This window comes from Leopardus geoffroyi, chromosome A2, assembly GCF_018350155.1.
Source record: "Leopardus geoffroyi isolate Oge1 chromosome A2, O.geoffroyi_Oge1_pat1.0, whole genome shotgun sequence".
Classification (NCBI taxonomy): Eukaryota; Metazoa; Chordata; class Mammalia; order Carnivora; family Felidae; genus Leopardus; species Leopardus geoffroyi.
Window position 1 is genome coordinate 81,300,078 of NC_059331.1, and position 23,698 is coordinate 81,323,775.

At 37.8% G+C, this 23,698-nt stretch overlaps 1 protein-coding gene across 3 annotated transcripts in view; it reads left to right on the forward strand.

The window, feature by feature from the left end:
* RELN (reelin) overlaps nt 1-23,698 on the forward strand; it is a 531,804-nt gene that overhangs the window by 305,067 nt on the left and 203,039 nt on the right. For all 3 annotated transcript variants that reach the window (XM_045494541.1, XM_045494542.1, XM_045494543.1), the window contains exon 11: nt 15,586-15,731. In XM_045494541.1, coding sequence (XP_045350497.1) covers nt 15,586-15,731 — 146 coding nt within the window. The remainder of the gene's footprint in view (nt 1-15,585; nt 15,732-23,698) is intronic.

Below are 23,698 nucleotides of genomic sequence, written 5' to 3' on the forward strand. Positions count from 1 at the left end.
GCTCCTTGGGGCGCCTGGATAGCTCAGTCAGTTAAGCATCTGACTTCAGCTCAGGTCATGATCTCATGGTTTGTGGGTTCAAGCCCCGTGTCAGGCTCTGTGCTGACAGGTCAGAGCCTGGAGCCTGCTTTGGATTCTGTCTCTCTCTCTCTCTTTCTCTCTCTCTGCCTCTCCACTGCTTGCACTCTCTCTCTCTCTCTCTCAAAAATAAATAGACATTTAAAAAAATTTAAATATTGCTCCTTTACTTAGTGGCCTCTGAAATGAAAACTGAATACAACCACTTAAAAAGCATAAGCATATCTCCATGTTCCTGTTGAACCAGGGCAAGTTGTAAACATTGCTTTACTTTGGACTTTAAGTTTTGAGGATTATGTTTGTTTGCTTGCTCTATTTACATATTATCTCTTCTGTGTTCAGTAAAAGTTTCCAAGATGTTTACATCTTAACTAAATTAAAGAGTGAGCCTAACAGCAATTGAGAAAGTATACTTAATTACAAAATAGATTTAGTTAAGGAAAAAATGTCCATGTATATATATATATCCTCTCATATAATTTTATCTTTATAAACGTGTAGAGCAGGTGCTATATTAGCTCCATTTTACAGACGTGGAAAGTGGACATAGAAGTGTTGAGTAACGTGTCCAAAATATCCTTCTCACCCATGGGAGAGCCAGGATTCAAATATAGGAATCTTACTTAATCTTGATTTCAGTCACCACATAGCTTTGCTCTTACGGGTCATAAATATGAAGTGGCGTGATTCTGTTTGTACCAGGTTTCTTCTCCACATCCATTAGTTAAATTATCTGCCCATTTTCTTCTCTATCACTCTCTGACTATAGGTTAAAAGATTCTTATCCTATTTCTTGATCTTACTCCAGCTTTATTCCATTTGTAGTGCATGTTCCTTTCTCCAGATGACTGATTTTTATACATTAGAATTTGGTAAATTCAGCCCAAGCACTGGCCTCTTCTCTTCCGCACTGTAACAGTTGATTTCATGTTCATAGTCCTGGCTACTGGTCCATCACAGGTATTGACTGCTGACCTAGAGTGAACTTAGGGAATGGGAGTATTAAAATGTCTTCCTTATGGAAGCACGAGGCATTTGCAGTAATCTGTATGGGAGGTGAAATAGCATAAGAATGGTGGCATGCTCACGAAAGAAAAATCGACAGTCTCACGGCAGCGGCCTGCCTGTGACAAAGGTGTTAAGAGACAAGGGTCATACAAATGGATGCCACTGACAAAAATTCCTGCATCATTCTTTCATAGAAATTCCATGACGATGCTCCCCCCATCCTTTGATGGCCTCGTGTTTGGACCTAGAGGATGCTCCCTAGCGTGTTAATTCAAGGCCCTTTCTGATCTAGGTCCGGCCTAACTTCTCATCCTTGTCTCCTGCTCCTCTGTGCTCCAGCCTCATACAGTACTGCATTTTATGCTCCCACACTTCAAACCTGCTTTTCCACTGTTTTTTTTTTTTTTTTCTCTGCCTAGTAATTCCCAGCATCCTTAAGGACCCAGTTCCAGTGTCATTGTCTGTGTGAACTTTTGCATAGTTAATGTCTCCCTCCTCTCTGTGTTTGTGTAACTATTAGATTGAACAAGCAGGAGGTGGGGTTGGAGGCTGGCTTTGGAAAACAAGTACCTCTGTGTCCCCCAGTGACCATTCAGATTCAGTCTGACAGCTTCTTTATCTCTGCCCTCTTTGTGGGTTCCAAGACTGCTGATAGACCAAATAAGTCATCCAATCACTTTAGTCTCCAAAGCAGTCTCAGTTCAATTACAGATATGATCAGTTTACTATTGTAATCTAAGCTCCAAGCTTCATCTGTAGCTTTTCCCTTCCTCCAGCTTAGGTCTGCTGCAAGGGGGATGGAGGCGGTGATCAGCTCCTTCTCCTTCCTCACCACCCTCATGAGTTTCGGCCTCTGAACCCTCCAGGACTGGGTCTGCAGGAAGGAGAAGAGGCAAGAGGCAGATATTGTTAGAAGCTGGAATCAACTGCTTTCTTGGCCTAGCAAGAAATCAAAGATGGCTCTCTCGTCAGTCTACCTTTGGGCTCTTTGGATATCTCCCCACTCCTCACTAATGCTAGGGAATCTCTCACCTGCCTTTCTTCAATCCATGTCTCATGTCTGCGTGCATTTTCAGCCACTGGGCCTCTGGCTAATGACTACAACCTCTTTCTACTGTCACCTCTCCAGGGAGCCATTTGGGGGAGGATCTTAGAAAAACTAAGATCTTGTGTCCATGGGCCCAAGCATACTCTATAGTAAATACTTGCCTTGGATCAGTGATTGGGAGGAGAGTTATTATTTCTAAGCACAGCCCTCTTCCCCAGCCATCTTCCAGGCAGCTCCAGGCACTAGTCCAAGCCCATACAGTATACTGTCCAAGTGCTTTCCTCAAGGTCCAATGCCCCACGTTTGAGGAAAGAAGAAGGTACCCTCCTCCCCTGATACAGTCATGGATGGGACCCGCAGTTTACCTCCAACCCTCTCTAAAGAAATCCTCTCTCTGCTATCCAGCTTCCTACTCACGTCAACTTCGAGCTTGTATACCTGCAATGTGAGTGAGTGACTAAGCCCTTTTACCACCTCTTTCACTAGCCACTAGGGTGGCTCAGTCAGTTGAGTGTCTGACTTCAGCTCAGGTCATGATCTCACGGTCTGTGAGTTCGGGCCCCGCGTCGGGCTCTGTGCTGACAGCTCAGGGCCTGGAGCCTGCTTTGGATTCTGTGTTTCCCTCTCCCTATGCCCCTCCCCTGCTCATGCTCTGTCTCTGTCAAAAATAAATAAACATTAAAAAAAAAAGAATGTGAAGTAGTTGCCACCTATTTTCTTGGGTCCTCAAGATGCAAAACTAGTTCCATTTCAATATCCTGTTACATGGGACATATACCTCTATGAAAGAATTGATAACATTGCTTTCCAGTTATTTATGTTTCTGTCTCCTTGGTTAGAAAGTTAGCTTCTTAAGATCAGGGACTATTTCGGGGCGCCTGGGTGGCGCAGTCGGTTAAGCATCCGACTTCAGCCAGGTCACGATCTCGCGGTCCGTGAGTTCGAGCCCCGCGTCGGGCTCTGGGCTGATGGCTCAGAGCCTGGAGCCTGTTTCCGATTCTGTGTCTCCCTCTCTCTCTGCCCCTCCCCCGTTCATGCTCTGTCTCTCTCTGTCCCAAAAAAAATAAATAAACGTTGAAAAAAAAAAAAAAAAGATCAGGGACTATTTCAACCATTTTTGAATCTCCAGTGTTTGGCACGTGATGGATTGTGTTGTTAGATGTTAACTGAATGAATAAAAAGCTGGAAAAATACCAAGATCTAGTTACGAATATGAATTCGTATTCAATTCTAGTTATGTATGAATTCTAGTTACGAAATGAATTTCGTATTCAATAATGACTTGAAGGCAGCTGAAGATATTGTGAATGGAACTGGAGACAGTACAACTGTTAAGAAAGTGGGCTTAACTATATGGGTTCAAGTCTTGGCTTTACCATTTATTAGCCATGTGTTTGGGGGCAACTTATTTAACCTCTCAGTTCCTCAGTGTCCTCATCTGAAACAGGGATAATAATAGTATTCACCCCCAAGCTGTGATGATTAAATAAGAAAATACATATAAAACTCTTAGAACAGTCGTTGGCACATAGAAAATGTTTAAAAAATATGTGTCTTCTTTATTGAAACTTTGAGAATAAGCTCCACAGGATGTGAATATAGAGGAAAATATGTAGAAGGCAAAGGATTGAGCCAGTGGCTCTGATAATGAGGATGGAGGAAAAATAGGATAGAAAAATATAGACCTCACAAATTATGTCATCCTTATATGTCACTGAAGTACTATCAGAATAAATGCATTAAAATGATTAGGTTGAACACAAGTGTTGCCCATATATGTAAGCTTTGGCAGGCAAAATAAATGGTTTCCAGTGGAATTAAATTTCAGTACCATTGATGTGATTGGAATTATTAATAGTTTTTTTAAGTTTATTTATTTATTTTGAAAGAGAGCATGAGTGTATGAGAGGGGGACGGGGAGAGAGAGAATCCCAAGCAGGCTCCACACTGTCAGCACAGAGCCCAATGCAGGGCTCAAACTCATGAACTGTGAGATTGTGACCTGAGCTGAAATCAAAAGTCGGACGCTTAACTGACTGAGCCACCCAGGCTCTTCAATAGTAGGTTTGATTTTTTAAACGCTACGGTTCATAAAACAAGGGAATAAAAGTAGTGAGTATGTAAACTGTCTAGCTGATGATTTTGAAAGTAATGTTTGGGAGTGTCAGGTCAAATAGGAAAGATGAGAATGATTCACATTCTCAGTGCATATTTGTCTTCTTTAGATTTTTTTTTTTTTAGTTTCTTTGGGAATATTTCATTCATTTCATCTGAGCCTGTTCTTATTTATCTCAAGTAGGGCAGAATGATATAAGACCAAATAGAGTAATTAACTTAAGGAGTTTATGTGATCTGGAGAATTGCAATTATAGGTCACCAGTTTAAATCTGTCCTGGGTTGGTAGAAGGCCATTACCATCTGTTGGCTCTTTAGTACTTAATATGAAATAGACGTGTAACCGTATTGGCTTTTAATATAAAATCTGGCCTAATATTTGTTGTGCTTTTTGATTCGGCATTGGTAAGCTGCAAGAGGTTATGGAATTAATATGTTCTCCCTATACAGCTTTCTCTATTTTTCCTCCATTCTCTTTCCATGTTCATGGCCTTGCCTGACTCATCTTCCAATGTTTTTCCAGAAGTCTTGCCCATGTGGAAGAAAAAGCACACCACATTCTTATGCTTCTAATTACCATCATGATGTTTTATTTCCCGCAAATCCCTAAGCAGCCCTTTGTTCATGACCAAGTAGGTGGGGCTCTAAATGCCAATAAATACAGTGCTGCAAGTTAAAAAGCTCCCCAGAGCACCACCCTTATTAGCAATCTCCCAGAGTAAGCAGATCATGGACTCCTAAGGCAAGCTGACTGAACCCACTCAGTATTGAATCACCTGTCTTAATTATTGGTTAAGATGATTTTGCCTTCATTTACAGAATATTGCATCCCTTTTCAGCTTTTACAGATGATTTCTAGCATAATCAAGAATTGTCAGTTGTTCCTATTCAAAAGATACAGAGGACACTCTACCAGTTCATCTGCAGTTGCTGGAAAAACTATCACTACCACGGCCGCCATCATATGGTATTGCCTCTCTCTGGCAGGTGGCTTTGGGTGTTTGTGCCACATTCCTCATGCCTGAAGCATGGGAACGATCAATCTTAGGGCAGCTTCTGGTGCTCCAGCCCTACAACAGTGGTCTTGGTTTTGCCATCAAGGTTTAAGGGAAATGAACCGATTTTTTAGCCCTTTCCATTTAAGACCTATAGTATCAAGGATCAGCATTTCACCTTGGGTAGGACTCTCATATCCAGGAATGATACTTACACTAGCATGGATACTAGATTGTAATACATAATAATAGTAACCCTATGATGGTAAATCGTAGTAGCAACAATAATAGGAGTGGTAGTGATGATGGCATTAGGTAGTAATGATGGAGTAAGGAGTGGCATTTCATGAATGCTTCTTAGGTGCCAGAACTATGAGGAAGGCCTTATCATCCAAGTTTTAAATCTATAGTAGAGGGGCACCTGGGTGGCTCAGTCGGTTGAGTGTCTGACTTCAGCTCAGGTCATGATCTCACAGTTCGTGGGTTTGAGCCCTGCATCAGGCTCTGTGCTGACTGCTTGCTCAGAGCCTGGAGCCTGCTTCAGATTCTGTGTCTCCTACTCTCTCTGCTCCTCCCCCGTTCATGCTTTGTCTCACTCTGTTTCTCAAAAATAAATAAATGTAAAAAAAAATTTTTTTTGATAAATCTATAGTAGATAAACACAGGGTGTCTGTAAATGGAGGGCTAGCACTCCCATTTTCCTTAGTCACTCTTGAAACATCTGGACAAATCCACCAAAGTCATCTCTTTCCAGCTCCTCAAACATACATCCTGTATTTTGAGAACATCCTTAATTTCACGTTCAAAGAGAAACACTAAATGTAAGTTTTTGATGGACCAGCCTGGAGCTGCTGCAGCCTCCTTTCCGAAACTCACTGTCAAAGAGAAGGGCCCAGACATCAAGGAAGTGCTCAGAGGAGAACCCAGGGACAAAGGATGAGGAAAGAGCTGTGAGCAAGTTTTTTGGTTTTGTTTTTTTTTTTTTTTTCCTTCTGTTTTCTCGTGTTTTAATAGTACCCCATGAAAGCAAAGTCTCCAAATGAATCTCTATACCATGGAGGTGAATAGTAGTCAAGCAGGAGCTTCATTTTGTTTGTTTATCCTTATCTTTGATGGCAGCCAAAATTTGTATTTTGAAGGCATGAATCATTTGTGACTCTTTGGTATCTGTGTACGTGTGTGTGTGAGAGTGTGTGTGGGGGTGGGGGTGGGGGTGGGTGTGTGTTTTGCTCACTCACCATTAATAAATGTTTATATCTGCTCAGCTGGCCTGGTTACTCTCATCTTGCAAAGGCATAAATCACTGGCTTCTGTCAACTCTGGAATTGACCCACAGATTAAATGCAGATCGCTGTCAGATAGGTGCTATTCCCCATATTTTTTATTTTTAAAAAATCTTCCCACTCTGATTGCTGTGCCTGAACCTGCTAATCTTTCTCTATTTATTACCCTAGTTCATTGTGTGGATAGCAAAGAATTCCAGATTACTCCTTCTCCACATTTATGTCAACTTGTGTTGAGAAGTAAATCAATGTTAAATGTCATGGACTCTGTTCTGAAGGTTTGTCCTTTAGAATAGGCTGTGATTTGATCCCATGTATTTAAAAGAAATTTTCTTAAAAAGTAATCTTTTTACTTTTTTGAATTTATGCCAGGGATTTAGAGTTATTAAGTATACAGAATTTAGAAAGGCCATACGTTAATCTTTTCTCTATTACAACTTACATTTAGACAGATTGCCTCCTCTTTACTATATCTACTGTTGATAAATATGCAATAATAATGACAATTTTCCTGTTTAACAAACACCAAAGGCCCTAATGAAGACAAGAGCCATTAGGTAAATCAACAACCCATTAAGGAGAAGCATCAAGTCAGAACAGGAGAGTCTATTAATTTTCTTATAGCTCTTGTACGTTAAGCATTTGCCAAATTCATTGTCCCAGTGGACGCTAGGCAAATCTCCAGTCCTGAATAAGAATTGGAGCTTTCATTCTGAGATTCTGCTGTCACCTAACACTTTTGCCACAAATTGTTGTATTGTTAATGGAGAATAAAGGTCATTACGTCCAAATTATGAAAAAATGTAAATTAATTTGTCTGAAAATTTAAAGTCTTAATGCAACTTGAGGCTAATGAAAACAAATCTAAGACAAATGGCAGAAGGAATGATCACACTTAAAGCAGAATTCACTTTTAAAATCTGCATTTTGGGGGATATGTGCCCCTGGCAGATCGATACCTGCCTACTATAATGCCCAAGTTGTCTTCCAGAAATTAAGCACTCCAGAAAAAGTTTTCAAAAATCTATTCAATGATTTAGTTTTTTAGAGTACAAGGACAAACAGGAGGAAATCAGATAAGCTTTCCAGAAATGTGCTTTGCAAGTCGCTGTGCTGGAAACTATCTGGTGTGTAACTTGAGGGATTTGAGTCCCGGCTCTCTAATGAGGATAAACCTGAGCTCAGTAAGACTTGTGGCTAGTCCATGTTCCCATGTCTTTTTCCATTAAGAATCGGAATGTTAACTATGACTTTCTGGCTAGATTCCAGCTTGGTTAATTGCATGCTGTCTACCTAAATTCCCTTTGCCTGGGATGTTCTTCACTTTGGATTGCATTGCTCTTATTGTCATGTTTCCCCCAAGAGGTGGATGCATGACATTGTAGAATGAGCCAGAATATAATTTGTCAAGCTAATAAGAGTACTTTGGGGATGAAGGGTTAAACATAAGTAGTGTGCTTTTCACAATTTCCCTCCAATGCTGCCTATTTGTACAGTAATTAATGTGGAATAGCATTAGTGAAACATGGAATTAAGCCAAATCACCATGACAAGGGTGGCAATAACACGGACTCCAGTAATTTTGATAAATTCTACCGAAAATAACTATTCAAACAAATCTCAAGAGCCTCCCTGACTGATGCACCCTTTATGTTGTTTGTTTGTTTTGGTCTGAAGCTGACATATTTAATCACTAATTAATTAAAGTAAGGTTTGTTAAGTGAATGAATGAAAATGGGGGCAATTTGCTGATTTCCTGAGATTCACTAGTCTTTAGTAGGCATGCTACCTACAGTATCTCATCTAATCCTCACAATTATTCCCATTTCACAGATGAAAAAACAGCCAGAGAGGCCAAATGGATTCCCCAAGATCAAACCATTTTAGTTTTCGCAGCCAAGTATGTTTTACTATAAAGCCAGCCCTTTTCATTCCTTAGTCTCTTGCAGCCTCCCACGTTGAGCCTGGCATCCTTGGCCTTAATTTGAGAAGGCAAGTCTGAAAACCTCAGACCCTGTGAAACTCAAGTTGATCCCCACAGACAAGGTTAACAACTGCCCTATGGAATTTTACATTGTTATTCTTACTCTCATTACTCCAATTCAAATCTGTCACTATTGCCATTTTAGAGTTGTCATAACTATTGCCAAGTAATTATACACTTGTCACAAAATATACCATAAATCGAATCTTTATGAATCTTGGTACGAAGTGGTTCAAATGTGAATGCTGAACGAATCCAGAAAATAATGAGAAAAAAAATACTCTTTAAGCTCCCTAAAATTCACTCACCATGGTTGAATCTATTGTGTTGACTAGAGAAAATGCACTTCAGCCCTCCTGCACCTGGACTGTGTTCATGGCCAAGTTTTTGGTTTTTTAACTGGCATTAAATTACCTAGAAATTGAATGTGTGGAAAATGACAGAAATTCATTTTGCCTCATGAGGGAAATCATTCTTTTCCTATTTTGATTTTTTAAATACAGCATGAAAGTCTGTACCTTTAAAGACAATTGAACCAGGATGTAGAAAATATGTATTTCTATGTGATAATAGCTATAGCACAGTGAAAGGCTTAGGAAACACAATGATGTGCAGGCTGTAAGTCAGTCACTTTCTAATCACTCAGTCACACATCTCACTTTAATCCAGAAACTCCTATACCAATATATTTTATTTCCAGCCAGACTTTGGCTAATTTATGACTCTGCCAACAATGCCATTTTAATTAATTTTATTCATCTTATTTCTCTTTCCTCTGCTCCTCACATCTCATCTATTTGCATTGCCTAGATTTTAATTAAAAAACCTCTCCTCTCGAAGGAGCAATCTGAAGTGGCAAAAATAATCACTTAAAATATTACAGTCATTAAAAAATTGGCTGTGGTGGAAGCCATGCATTTTCAATTTTCCTACAAATGATGTTTTAGCTTCCTTTTAAAGTGCACTTTGTATCTGAATTGTCTGCCACCAGCCAGCTTGGCTATCAAAAATGGTCTTCCAGCTGGGTGGGCTGAGTGACAACTCCTTAATGGAGGAAATGGATGGCTCTCTGCTCATGTGGAGGGGAAGCCATACCAGGCAGATTTCATTCCATCTGCCACCAGCTCTCTGCAAGCTGGCATTGCCCAAATGCCCAATATACTCATTCCAATGAAAAGAGTATCGTCAAAAAAATAAATTGTAACGCTACAGATGCCTGAAAGAATCATGGGGGGCCATTAGACCCTAGGGAGGTAATATTAAGAGGTGCCTCAGTGTTCATCTTTGACGAAAACCTAATTAAACTATGGTGGGGGCGATTGCAAGTCCTTTTACAAGTACAGAGGTGAAGTTACTACCATTTTCAGCAGAGTATAGGCAGCAACCTTAGAAAAATGCTATCCTGAATTGTGGCCAAGGACTTGTTATATTGAGGAATTTGCACTGATGTTTCCTGTTGATGCTTTTCGGAATGGCAAATTCTTGTCACTTAGCTACACTGTGTTCTGCTTTTCAAGTAAAGGAAACCCATTTAACTGCAAAGTAGGAAAATAGTTTCGTTTGACAAATACAAACAAATAAGGACTATATTTAAGGGATTTTTAAAAATTGGGGCTCTCTAAGGGCACCTGGGTGGCTCAGTCGGTTAAGTGTCCGACTTCGGCTCAGGTCATGATCTTGTGGTCCATGAGTTCGAGCCCCGCTTCGGGCTCTATGCAGACAACTCAGAGCCTGGAGCCTGTTTCAGATTATGTGTCTCCCTCTCTCTCTGCCCCTCCCCTGCTCATGCTCTGTCTCTCTCTCTGTCTCAGAAATAAATAAACATTAAAAAAATTTAAAAAAAAATTGGGGATCTCTAGTACTTAGAAGTATAAAGTATATGTCATTGATCAGTGCTAAAATAGTGACACAAAGTAAAAATAATTATAATTAATATCATAATTAATGTACCCTATGAGGGCTAGAAATAGAAATGTTTAGAGCCATCTTCAGAACTTATACTTTTATTTTGCCCCAAATACCTGCTTAGTTACCTGATATATAGTCACCATAAGTCAGTCAAAAGCTATAACTCAAGAAATAAAATTTTATGATCGTTTGCTCAAAAAAAATCTGATAGATTTTTAGTATACTCAGAGTACTCCTGAATTCCAAAATATTCTTGTTTTTATCATTTCAAGAGCTCATGTATTTCACAAAGTTAGACATTCTACTTTCCTTTGAACTTGTTTAGATTTTTATTGTTATTGCATATAAATGACATGAGTTTGAATAGATGCTGAACAAGAACAGCTGGGTATTAAAATCACTGAAAGCAATTTCCTGAAATTCTTTTCATACTTTCAATGTGCATTTTGCTTGGATCTTAAACATAATATACTGATAATATACAATGCAAGTTCTTCCGTAAGAAAAGTGGCAACAAGTATCTTGCATTATTAAATTTTCCTGTCCTTGGAGAATTTTTGGTAATCTGCCAAAATTTGGAGGACTTTTAAAGTTCTAATTGATGGTTGTATCTGCTCTTAAAGTGAATGAATGTTGCAGTATTTTTACCATATGATATTGTGGGTCATATTCTTTCACATTTTACTAAAGGTTTTAAGTTGATCTGAAGAATTTTAATGACTATTCTAATGAGAAACACAATTAAAAATAGATTTAAATATGTTTCCATTTCTCTATCACCTACTGCTAAGAGTATGGAATATAATATCTTATTTCTGGCAAAAATATATATTCAGAAATAAAATAGTGATTATTTTATACCAACAGAAGTTTTAAAAACACACTTCCACATGCAATATTACTTGTGCTTCTAACAACACCTGTAGGGAATAGATATTATTGATACTACTCTATAGCTTGAGAAACTGAGGCCTAGAGGGGTAATGGACTTATGCAAAACACATAGCTATTAAGTAGAGTAAATGTATCTGAACACACCTTCTGATTCCTTTCCTCAAACTCCTTGAGGATGGATAGTAACTGAGTTTTCATTCTTTGCCATCTTGATTGTGTTTGGTTTCTAGTATTTTGTTCTTTTCCAACTTTCATCTCCTCAATTCATGTAAGTGCTGAATTAATTGAGGTAGATTTTAGGGGAGGGTTCAAGCAACCCCATCACCAAGGAGGCCATGAATTCCTGTCCAGAAGCAGAGATGCCGTATCAAACAAGCAGAGGTCCAGGGATTCTATCCCAATCCAAATGCATTCAGGCATAAATTCTTAGTTTGGAGAATATCTGGGAAACCAGGCCCATTCTAAGATTTTGAGCCCCTGTGACCAATCCTAAAATAGAAATCACATGAAACTCTAACTTGCCTTGTAACTGATTTAGGAATCCTCAGAATGAGAACCCTAAACTGTCCCTCTGCCTTTCACAGGATTCTTTTTTTTTTCTTGATGTTTATTTCATTTTGAGAGAGAGAGAGAGAGAGCACAAGCAGGGAGGGGCAGGGAGAGAGGGAGACACAGAATCCAAAACAGGCTCCAGTCTCCAAGCTATCAGCACAGAACTTGATGCGGGGATCGAACCCATGAACCATGAGATCATGACCTGAGCCGAAGTCAGACAATTAACCAACTGAGCCACTCAGGCACACCTCCCCTCCTTTCACAGGATTCTTAAGTACAGGGTCAGTATACAGTCAAATTCTCAGTAGGCCCATCCCTGCCCATTCCTGCTCAGATGGCTCAGGAATGCACCAGTTTCACACAAACTATCCTCTATAGGCCAAATTACCTTGCTGGTTGGCATTACCCTGACTCCAAACTTTGAACACATTGGGTTCTGCTCACAATGGCAGAGGCAAAAATTGTGTCTTGCTGTCCTCAGCATAGTGGGGAGTCGAGGAGCCATCCGTTGCCCTGTGTGTGTGTGTGTGTGTGTGTGTGTGTGTGTGTGTGTGTGTTCTGTGCATCTCCAGGCCCTGCTGCCCAGAAAATGACAGCCCCATCATGCTAAGAACTAGGGGAGGTTGAGCCGCCTCCTGCTGGGTTGTGGCTGTTTACTTTGCGTGTGTCACAACCCTTTTTTTGGTAACATGTTGCAGCACTAAGACTATGAAGAAGAGAATATTCAAAGATCAGTACTTCTTCTCTACACCCAAAGGACTTTGGGCCTATTTAGGAAGGGAGAAAAGAGCTAACTGTGAATCTTCTCTTAAACCCGACAGACAGGATTAGGAGATTTGCGTGCAAAGGCTAACACTATTAGAAACCACTGCCCTGTTTGTTTGGATTTAGATTTGGCATTATTATTCTTTTACTACAAGTTGTTAAAAAACAGCTCCTTCCCTATTGAAATAATAAAACTATGCTAAAAACCATACCATTATATCCTTCACGGAAACTTGCCAAAGACAGATTCTACTAGTTATTATATCCTATCATAGTAGCATGAAAATTGATTAACGTTCAATTAAGGTATTACTATTTTTTTAATTGCTTTATTTATTCTTGATGTGATAAATATTACATGTGTTTCATATGCTGGCACTACTGTAATTACAGTGTCAAAAATGTATATTTGGTAGATAATTTTCAATAATTATATAATTACAAATGGTCTATTCAACTACCAAATGTATTTCATAACAGCAAAATAACTAACAAAAAGATCCTTTAAAATTATTTCTATTTTTCTAAAACAACTGATTTTAATTTTTTGAAATAAGTTTAACAGTATGCAGTTAAACAATATCTAGTTTTCTCACGACTCTTTTAACCTAAATTTTCCAACTCAGCTAAATTAAAATATATATCAAATACCTTAATAATATAAATTTTTGAAGAGTAGCAAAACAATTATTTGTAACACAGAGTCTTAAAATATTAACAAGCAATTCTGAAGCAAATGGAACCAAAATTTAAATAATTAAATTGATATTTAGCCAGTAATGACCAAGGTTTCATGTTAAGTGATCACTCTTTTTATTGTGTAAATTGTAACGGAATTACTCTGTGTTCATACACATAGATGTTTCATGTATGGCTTTTCCTTAGACAATGACTAAATGTGTCCTTTGCACTGATACCAGAGTCCTTATATTAATTCCAGATAAACATACATGACAGTTGTTCAGGATTCCAGAACGTGAAGATAATTGTGAAAAACGTTATTTAGGGTTCAGTGGATTAATTAGGAAAGTAATCTTTTTCTAGTTAGCATTTGGGGTCTTTACAGGATAAAAGTAGTAGATTCTTGGGTTTTGCCTTTGACAGTTTCTGTTTACTGTTAAATAAACTGAACCCTAGTTTTGATTGGTTTGTGTGGGTTAAGGATCACTTATAATGAGCTCAGTTTAGCATCCATGAATGTGCATTCACTTTGGTGGAAGAAGATTCTCAGGCAGGTGATGCATGCTATACACTACAGTATGATCTAAGATGATGACAAGCTCTGTGAGTGAGCCTTATGTGTTAGCGCTGTGAAATGACTCCCCCAAGATCAGATGCTCTGAATCTCTTGAACTTCTGGAAGCTTCTGGAAGCTTTATTTACTCTTTCAGTACAGTACTCTGATTCTTCCCTCAATTGATCTTATCAGCCATAGCCAGTTTAATTACCATAAAACATTTCTTTGCACACATTACCCCCTATTTTAGGACACCACTGCCAACAGAATATGATAGAGATCTCTTAGACCACTACTTGAGATTTTACTCTCAGTCTCCAGTCTAATTCTCCAAATCTTGCCTACTTATCACCTTTGTTGTTCATTCATATGTGTCATTCAACTTGGATCTTTTTCTGTCCTTTAAAGCAAGTTGAGGACCTGTTCATCCATGAAGCCTATGCATTTAGACCAGCCCTGGACAGTGATTCCTACCTTGTCTCATTCATTAGCATTTACCATCTGCTTTCTAGGATTGAGAAATATCTCTGGTATCTCTCAATGAGACAGGGATTTTTTGAGAGCCGAGACTATGTATTATTATACTTCATTATAAACCCCTTTCTCCAATGCCTTCCTTAATACCTTCTACATAGTGAGTTCTCCATAAAAGATTAATTGATTACTTGAAAAGACATAGCCCATATAATTCATTCATTCATTTGTTGAATTATTCAACAAATATTTTTTTAATTCCGACTATAAGCCAAGCATTGTATTTACAGCAAGAAACAAAGTGGACATGATCCCTGCTCTGTAGAACTTAGAGTCGCTGGACCCAATATTTTCTGTCCAATTACTTTCCTTTGTTTCTATTTCATTTTCAGAATATATAAAGCCTAAAAGAATGTTTGATCTTTCTTTTATTAGTATTTCTGTAATATGACTTACTACCAAAAAGTAGTTAATAAAAACTTACATTTTTTAAAAACTAAGCATTCAGTTTTCTCAGAGTTTGATCTTACCTTTGACTATTCACTTTAAGCTGAAAAACTATAGGGTAAAAAAGTATCACAAGAAATACTTTGTTTTTAAATTTTTTGTAAACCTTGTGCTCTTTGGGAGAATAACAAAGATTTTGATTTCCCAGCTCCTTATTGTAAGCATCACACACTACTTAGGTCTTGTCAGAAACTTTTATTCAAAAGGTAGCTGAGAATATACGATCATATCAGGGATTACTTTGACCTTTTCTGTATTCCCTGTTTTGATTAGCTGGCTTTTCTACTCACATTCCATTTACAGACAAATTGTGAAAGGTGTGAATGGCAAGCCAGAAATATATAGAATATTGAAAAGGTCAGTGTGATTTAGCCCATAAGCACGGTATTGAAAATATATGACAAGTCATTATCACACTTAATTCCCATGACAAGGGCTGGGCGAAGATGGGAAATTATGCCAATTAAAATATTCTTGTTTCATACTGAAGGCTGGAGTGGCAAAGCTCAAATAGCCTCTTGACTCCTTTTTTGTGATAACTTAATAAGTTAGAAAGAAATTGTAATTGAATTAAATAAGACAAAAAAAGAGGTAACAAGCTCTTCTGATTTGAGAGTCCATCATAGAGGGAATAGTATAATGACTTCTCTAAAAACTCTAATTATACATGAGTAAGACAGATACAGCTACAAAACCAATTCAACAGCCACCCCATGTTCTCTTTTCATCTACAGCATAGCTGTCAGTCAGATGGGAATTCCATTTATTTCCATGGAAATGAAGGCAGTGAGTTCAATTTTGCCACCACCCGGGATGTAGATCTTTCTACAGAAGATATTCAGGAGCAGTGGTCAGAAGAATTTGAGAGCCAGCCTACAGGGTAAGTAATTGCTATCTCCCATGCTGTGCATAGCACTTATATTTATTCCACTGGACATATTTTAAATGCATATTACTCAATAGCAAAAGCATAGTTAAATCAGTGCTGATTATTCTTATCATAGACAGGACAAATGGGTCACACTTGTCCTAAGCATTCTTTATTAAATAATCAACTATTTTTATGTGTATTGAAATTTTATAATTGCGAATACCTTTTAACTTCAGCTGAACGCTTCTATCTCATTTTCATTTATTCAGCTTTTACTGGGACTAAGTCTTTTTCATTGTGTATAGGATACAAAATCTTTCCACTGCTGTTACATTGAGACTTTCAGTTGTCTTCCTGGAGCCGGAGATTTATAGATGCTGCTACCTGATTTTCTGTGGAATGTGGTTTTGGTCTATAAAAATGGTTTAGGGAGTAAAATTTATCTTTGAAAGATTTTTAAAAAAGGAATATAGGACTGACGTTGAAGAAGAAGAAAGCTAAAACAATGAGGGAGGTTTGGTGGTGGTATTTTCTGGCCATTCTGAGCTGTGTGCTGTCTTGTGTCCCTAAGATAGTTCCTATTAATTGAGGAGCATATTCCCGGAAGTTAAAGTTGAAAAAAGTTAGTAGGTTCAGAGAATCTAAATTTATAAGGTAGTGTGAGTAGGAAGGAAAATCTAGAAGTGTTTTTTTTTTTTTTTCAGTAAACACATGTGATCAGGTCCTTATTGTTTAGTGTATATTTTCTAAGACTATGATGGAGATGAATGAAGTTAACATAAAGTATAATTCTATAATGAATATAAAATAGCAATAATTTTAACTGTTAACTTTGAGAAACTTTTTCCAGAACACAACATTTGAGGTGGTCGTGTCTCTCTGATTTCAACAAATAAAATCAAAACCGGATGGAACCAAAAGGCAGGAAGTGCCCAAGAGTGCAAGAAGGCCATGGCTCTCTTGATTTCCGTGCCTCCCATGCATTGCCCGGGGGTACATTCAGACCCAACAGGATAGAAATCTGGCCAGCAGCCTGAGCTGCCACTGCCTCTGTGACCTTTTGCTGCCACATCAGGGTCTTTCACTATTGAAAGCTAGATTTCTGCTGTGGCTCTTCACTGCCTCAGGGAAGTCCAGCCTGTGGGGCAGGCCAGGTATGCCTCTGAGGGAGGTTCACACTTTAAGGGAGCCAATTCCTTCAGAGCCTAGCAGTGATGGTCAGGCCCTTCAGTCCATAAAGCTTCCTGGCACCGTTGAAGTTCCATGTCTAGTGCGACTTCGGTTTCTCCTTGAGGGACCCACACCTACTATTCTCCTATTTCATCTACATCTACATTTCATCTCCCCCAGGAGATCCTACACAGGGCTCATTCTAATCCCTTTACAAATGGGTGGGCTTTGATGGGGTCCAGAATTTTGACAATGCAAGCAAGGCTTCTTTATCTGTCTTTTGGAGATAAAGAATCATCACCAGCGTATCAGTTCTCTCTTTCTGATTCCTGATACAAAAGACCAATTCAAAACCCCTTCCTGGTTATGGAGCTTGACTGCCTATAAGAGAATCCCGAATCTTGAAGCACAAGACACTCATTGACCCTCACTCTTCCATCTCTCCAAGCTAATATCATCCATGCAGGAGTGATGAGTCACCCTCTTCATTGGATGTCCCCCACATCCCCTGGGGACTCCAGTGGTTCCCAGTGATACCCAGCCCCATATAAAATTTATTTTTATTTTTTTAAAGTTAATTTATATATTTTGAGAAAGAGAGAGAGCATAAGTGGAGGGGGGTGGAATGCAGAAAGAGAGGGAGAGAGAGAATCTCAAGAAAGCTCTGCTCTGTCAGCAGAACCCATTGTGGGGCTCAATTCCACGAACCATGAGATGGTGACCTGAGTCAAAATTGAGAGTTGGACGCTTAACCGACTGAGCCACCCAGGTGCTCCGATAAAATTTATTTCTTTATTATTTTTTTAGTGTTTATTTATTTTTGAGAGAGAGAAAGAGCACCAGAGGGGAAGGGGCAGAGAGAGAGAAGGAGGCACAGAATTGGAAACAGGCTCCAGGCACCGAGCTGTGAGCACAGAGCCTGACAGGGGGCTCAAACTCATGAACTGTGAGGTCATGACCTGAGCAGAAGTCAGATGCTCAACTGACTGAGTTCCCAGGTGCCCCTCAAAATGTTTTTAATTATGACCTTCATACCCATCTATCCCCTATCCCACCATCCTCTCTTTCTATTTTTTTTCAGCTTGTTGCATCATCAAAATCATTGATAAGAGAACTAAAGAAAAGCTTTTTTGAATGGATTGATGGTCCATCCAGTAATCACCTAGTAATATAACTGAAGATTTAGTACAAACAGAAAACCATGAATAAGGCTTAGAAAGGAATTGATTTTATATAAGAAGAAACCCAGTATATCTTAGAAAATTACTCTACAAGTGCAGAGACATAGCTAGCAAAAAATTACTCCAATTAACAGAGCAGACATTCTGTTTTCACAGAGTACTGGTGATATAAGAGAATTTGTGGTTAAACCAAATCATTCACCCCCCCCCAAAACAAAAAGAACCAAAAGTATTTATGCTTGAAAAAAGAACTAAAGTGGGGCACCTGGTGGCTCAGTCAGTTAAGTGTCCAACTCTTGGTTTCAGCTTGGGTCATGATCCTACAGTTTGTGAGTTCAGGCCCCACATCAGTCTCCATCCTGACGGTGTGGACCTGCTTGGGATTCTCTCTATTCCTCTCTGTCTGCCCCTTCCCTGCTATCTCTCTCTGTCTCTCTCAAAAATAAGTAAATAAACTTAAAACAATTTAAAGAAAAAGGAGCTCAAGTCAGTACAGACACAGAAGAACATCAGAACAAATTCCATCAACTCAGTGACTCAGGTGGTTTCAATTATGCTCTTTGGCCACTTCTCAGTATTGTGATATATCAGAGTTTTTGGTCACAGTTAAAAGGCTAATACTTCCAGGCCTTGGCAGTGTCAGCAGATCTCTGTTCCAATAACAAAATAATGTGCTTGATAAAAGCACCTGTGCCACCCTAATTGGTATACAATTAATTCATCCAGGTTCTAAAAATAGTACATGATTCTAGCAACTACATCTTAGGATTATTTGCAGCTTTTCCCCTAGGATATCAGGCCACACCCCCCAGATTTCCCTTATTTATGCTTTCATCTGGTGGCCCAGTCATCCCACTTGGCATTATGTTATAAAGGCATAAAAGGATAATGAGAGGATCTAGTGTTTTCTGTGGTTGCAGTGATGATAAAAATGCTGGTTTAGTCCTGTGTGTGTGTGTGTGTGTGTGTGTGTGTGTGTGTGTGTCCCCGTGTCCCCTCTCTGCATTCACCCACTCCCAAATGGCTTTATTGGTCTAGGAAAGAATGCTGTCATGATAGTTTTTAATCATAGATTCAGGAAAGAAATCCTGTCACAAAATCAAATTAATGTGACATATTTTTACCTAGGGTAAGAACTGACAAAGAAAACCAGATTAGGAATTTGGGAGTGAAATCTTGATGTGTTTGTTTAACCAGCCAGGTTTACTAAATATTTGTCTCATTCTTCAACTCAATCATTATCACCCACACTGACAATTTATCATTACTGGCCCACATGCTAAAATAGACAGAAAACTTAGATAGTAAATTAGAATTGATTGAGCTGTCTAGCTTTGAGGTGACTTGTTTTAAAAACTAAAAAATTAAAGAGTAAATAAGTTAATTAAATTGTTAACCCACATATAATATTTGCACATCTATTAACTGTGTTTTTCTTCCATAAGAATTGTGAAAGAGAAAAATGAATATGTCGTCCTCTGTAATAATTTCAAAACACTTCATAAGAAAGAAAAGAAAACCACCATCATTATGACTATTTTTGGAGTCCACTTTCCCAAATATTCCTGTTTTCCTACCATTTGAGTCCAGCTATTTGATTTCACATCACAAAGAGGCAAGAGCTGTTTGCCTCTCGTATCTCAAAGCTGCCCTAAATCCAGTGTTGATAGGTTTATTTTTTTAAGTGGGATCTTGAAGATTTTTTTCTCCTTTTCCTAAAGAAGACACATCTGTTACTTCAGCAAGAGAGAAATTTTAATGAGCATACTGATAATTTATGTAAGTCTTTCTGAACTTTGGCGTCACTTTACAAACACATCATTTAATTAGCAACTACCATATTTCACCTAGCTGAGACTGCCTTTAGGTGGGAGGGAGCTTTGCAGAAAAACACACTGCTATAATATAGATTTTGTATATTTCTCTTTTATCCCAAATGCAAACATTGTATGTTTTTACTATTGAAATACCTTTTAAAAAAAAACTGTTTCATTGTTGTCACTAGAGTATTCATGTTAAAGAGGAACTCCACAAATGTAATGAATATTCAAATACTGAATCATCTATATGAGACATGTCCACATGTCTCAAGTCCTTAGAGATTACAGAAAATGAGCAAACATCTATAATGACACTATAAAATAAGAAAGTGTGCCTAATTGGGTCAGGAATTATAAAGGATTGTACAAAAAGAGAGAGAAAAGAGGAAAAGATCTGATGGAAGGAGGAAACTATAGCCCCAAACGCATGTTGGATAAGACACTAAAAAAGATGTCTCATCAGTGCTCTGGGACACAGATGCTGGACACAGGAATCAGGACGGGGCTCTGAGGCACTGCTGTAGCGACTGCCAAGAAGGTGAGCCCCTCAATACACCTACTTCCAAAGGGAGGCTTTTCTGCTCCCAGGAACAAGCAATGAATGTGGACAGTTGGAATGGAGAAGCAGGGCAATTCAGGTGACTGGAAATCTCAAGGAGAATGGAGGCCTCTCATTGTAGTTCCCCCTAAAGGTCCATCTGCCCCAATCTGTGGCCATTTTTACACCAAAATGAAAAAATAATAGCAGATACAAATATAAGCAAATGATCTAAAATGAACAAATCTTAGGAAAATCACCTCCATTTAAAAAATCATCAAACTGAAGAACTAAGGTTTGAGAAAATAGAAGTAGCAGAATAAACAAATGGAGATTTTATAAGAAGCATAATTAATATCCTCAAAGGGATAGGAGAGCATACTGCATTTGAGGAATTAAAACAGATTTTATGAGGAAAAAATAGAGATGTGAGAAATGAAAGTATATGATTGTTAAAACAAATTTAATGGATTTTCTTCTCCACTGAATATCAGCATAGGCATAGCTGAAGAACAAATTAATGAGCTATAAATTTGAGTCTTGAAATTTATCCAAAACTTATGGCCACTGGATATCAGAAAAAAAGATGTAAAGTATAGGAGAGAAATTGGCTTTTCTTGATGTTAGAAAAATAGGAATTCCTGAAAGAAAGGTCAGAGAGAATAGATGGAATGTAATATTCAAAGATATTATTGAAGTTGCCAAGATTGAAAAAAGAATAAAGAAAAGACATAGTTCCTGTGAATAAAATGTTTAGCAAGATAAATGGGAAAATGGCCAGTCCTAGAGCACCAGGAAGAAACTTCAGAACACTGATGCAGAAACCCAAAAAGCTTCTAAATGAGCTTCATCATACTTTTCTTGGTAGCACTAAGCTCAAGTTTAAAAAAATGAAGAAGTTATCTAGTTCTGAAAAAATTATTCAGAACATAAAATTCTTCTCCAATTATCATACAAGTAATTAGGAAAAAAACAAAAATCTTTTCACTGCTATATATATATATATATATATATATATATATATATATATATATACATATACACACACACATATATATACATACATACACATACATACCTCATGGTGACCGTGTTTTTTGTAAATAACCAAAAAACCTACAGTAGAAACACAGAAAATAAAAAGAATAACCCTGAAATAACATAACACTGAAAAAAACCCATCAAACCACAAAAGAAGAGACCAACAGAAGAATAAAGCAACAGAGAAGAACTATAAAAACAACCAGAAAACAAATAACAGAATGACAATAATAAGTACAAACCTATCAATAATTACTTTAAATGCAAATGGACTAAATGCTCCAGTCCAAAGACATACAGTGGCTGAGTGGATAAAAAAAAAAAAAAAAAAAAAAAAGATGTTTTATATGCTGCCTAAAAGAGACTTTGGATACAGAGACACACACGGACTGAAAGTGAAGGGATAGAAAAAGATATTCTTATGTACTCAATATAGCAGCACCTAAATATATAAAGCAAAATATTAACAGACATAAAGGGAATAATTGGCAGCAATACAATAAAAGTAGGAGACTCTAATACCCCACTTACCTCAATGTCATTCAGACAGAAAATCAATAGAAAGCATTGGCCTTAAACAACACATTAGACCAGATGGACTGAATAGATACACATAAAACATTTCATCCAAAAACTGAAGAATACACACTTTTTTCAGGTACACATGGGACATTCACCAGGATGGGTCATATGTTAGTCCACAAAACAAGTTTCAGTAAATTCAAGAAGACTGAAATCATATCAAGCATCTTTTCTAACCATAAAAATATGAAACTTGAAATCAACTACATGAACAAAACAGGAAAAAACATAAACACAGGAAGACTAAGTAGTTACTAAATAACCAATGGGTCAATGAAGGAAAGAGAACATCAAAAAATACTTTGAAACACGGGGCGCCTGGGTGGCGCAGTCAGTTAAGCGTCCGACTTCAGCCAGGTCACGATCTCGCGGTCCGTGAGTTCGAGCCCCGCGTCGGGCTCTGGGCTGATGGCTCAGAGCCTGGAGCCTGTTTCCGATTCTGTGTCTCCCTCTCTCTCAGCCCCTCCCCCGTTCATGCTCTGTCTCTCTCTGTCCCAAAAATAAATAAACGTTGAAAAAAAAAATTTAAAAAAAAAATACTTTGAAACAAATGAAAATGGAAATACAACTTTTCAAAATCTATGTGATACATCAAAAGCAGTTCTAAGAAGGAAGTTCATAGTGATACAGCCTACCTCAAGGAACAAAAAGAATTCCAAATAAGTAATCTAACTTTATACCCAAAGAACTAGAAAAGGAAGAAGAAAGCCCAAAATTAGTTAAAAAAAGAAAATAATAGAGTAGAAATAAATGAAATAGAGACACACACACCCCAAAAAACATAGAAAAGATCAATGCAACTAAAAGCTAGTTCTTTGAAAAGATAAAACCAATAAACTTCTAGCCAGAATCATCAAGAAAAAGAGAAGACCCAAATAAATAAAATTGGAAATGAGAGAGAAGTCATAACTGACATCACAGAAATCGACTACTATGAACAGTTATATACCAATAATTTGGAAAGCCTAGAAGAAATGGATATTTTCCTAGAAACACAGTCTTCTAAGACTGAATGACAAATAGAAAATCTAAATAGACCAATTATAAGTAATGAAATTGAATTAATAATTTTAAAAAACTCTCAGCAAATAAAAGTCCAGAACCAGACAGCTTCACAGGTAAGTTCTATCAAACATTTAAAGAATAGTACCAATCATTTTTGAATTACTCCAAAATACTGAAGAAGAAGGAACACTTCCAAATTCATTTTATAGCCCAGCATTACCCTGATACCAAAACCAGATGGAGAAGACTACACACACACACACACACACACACACACACACACAAGATAGTTACAGGCCATTATCCCTAAGGATCATAGATGCAAGAATCCTCAAAAAAAATTAGCAAACCAAATTCAACAACACTAACATGATCATACACCATGATCAAAGTAAGATTAATTCCACAATTGAAAAGATGGTTCAACATCCACAAATCTATCAACATGATACATTACATTAACAAAACCAAGAATAAGAATTATAAATTCATCTTAATAGATGCAGGAAAAACATCTGACAAAATTCAACATTAATTTATAATAAAAACTCTTAAAGTGTGTATAGAGAGAACATACCTCAATATTATAAAGGCCAAAAATGACAAACCCACAGCTAAAATCATACTCAAGGTTGAAAA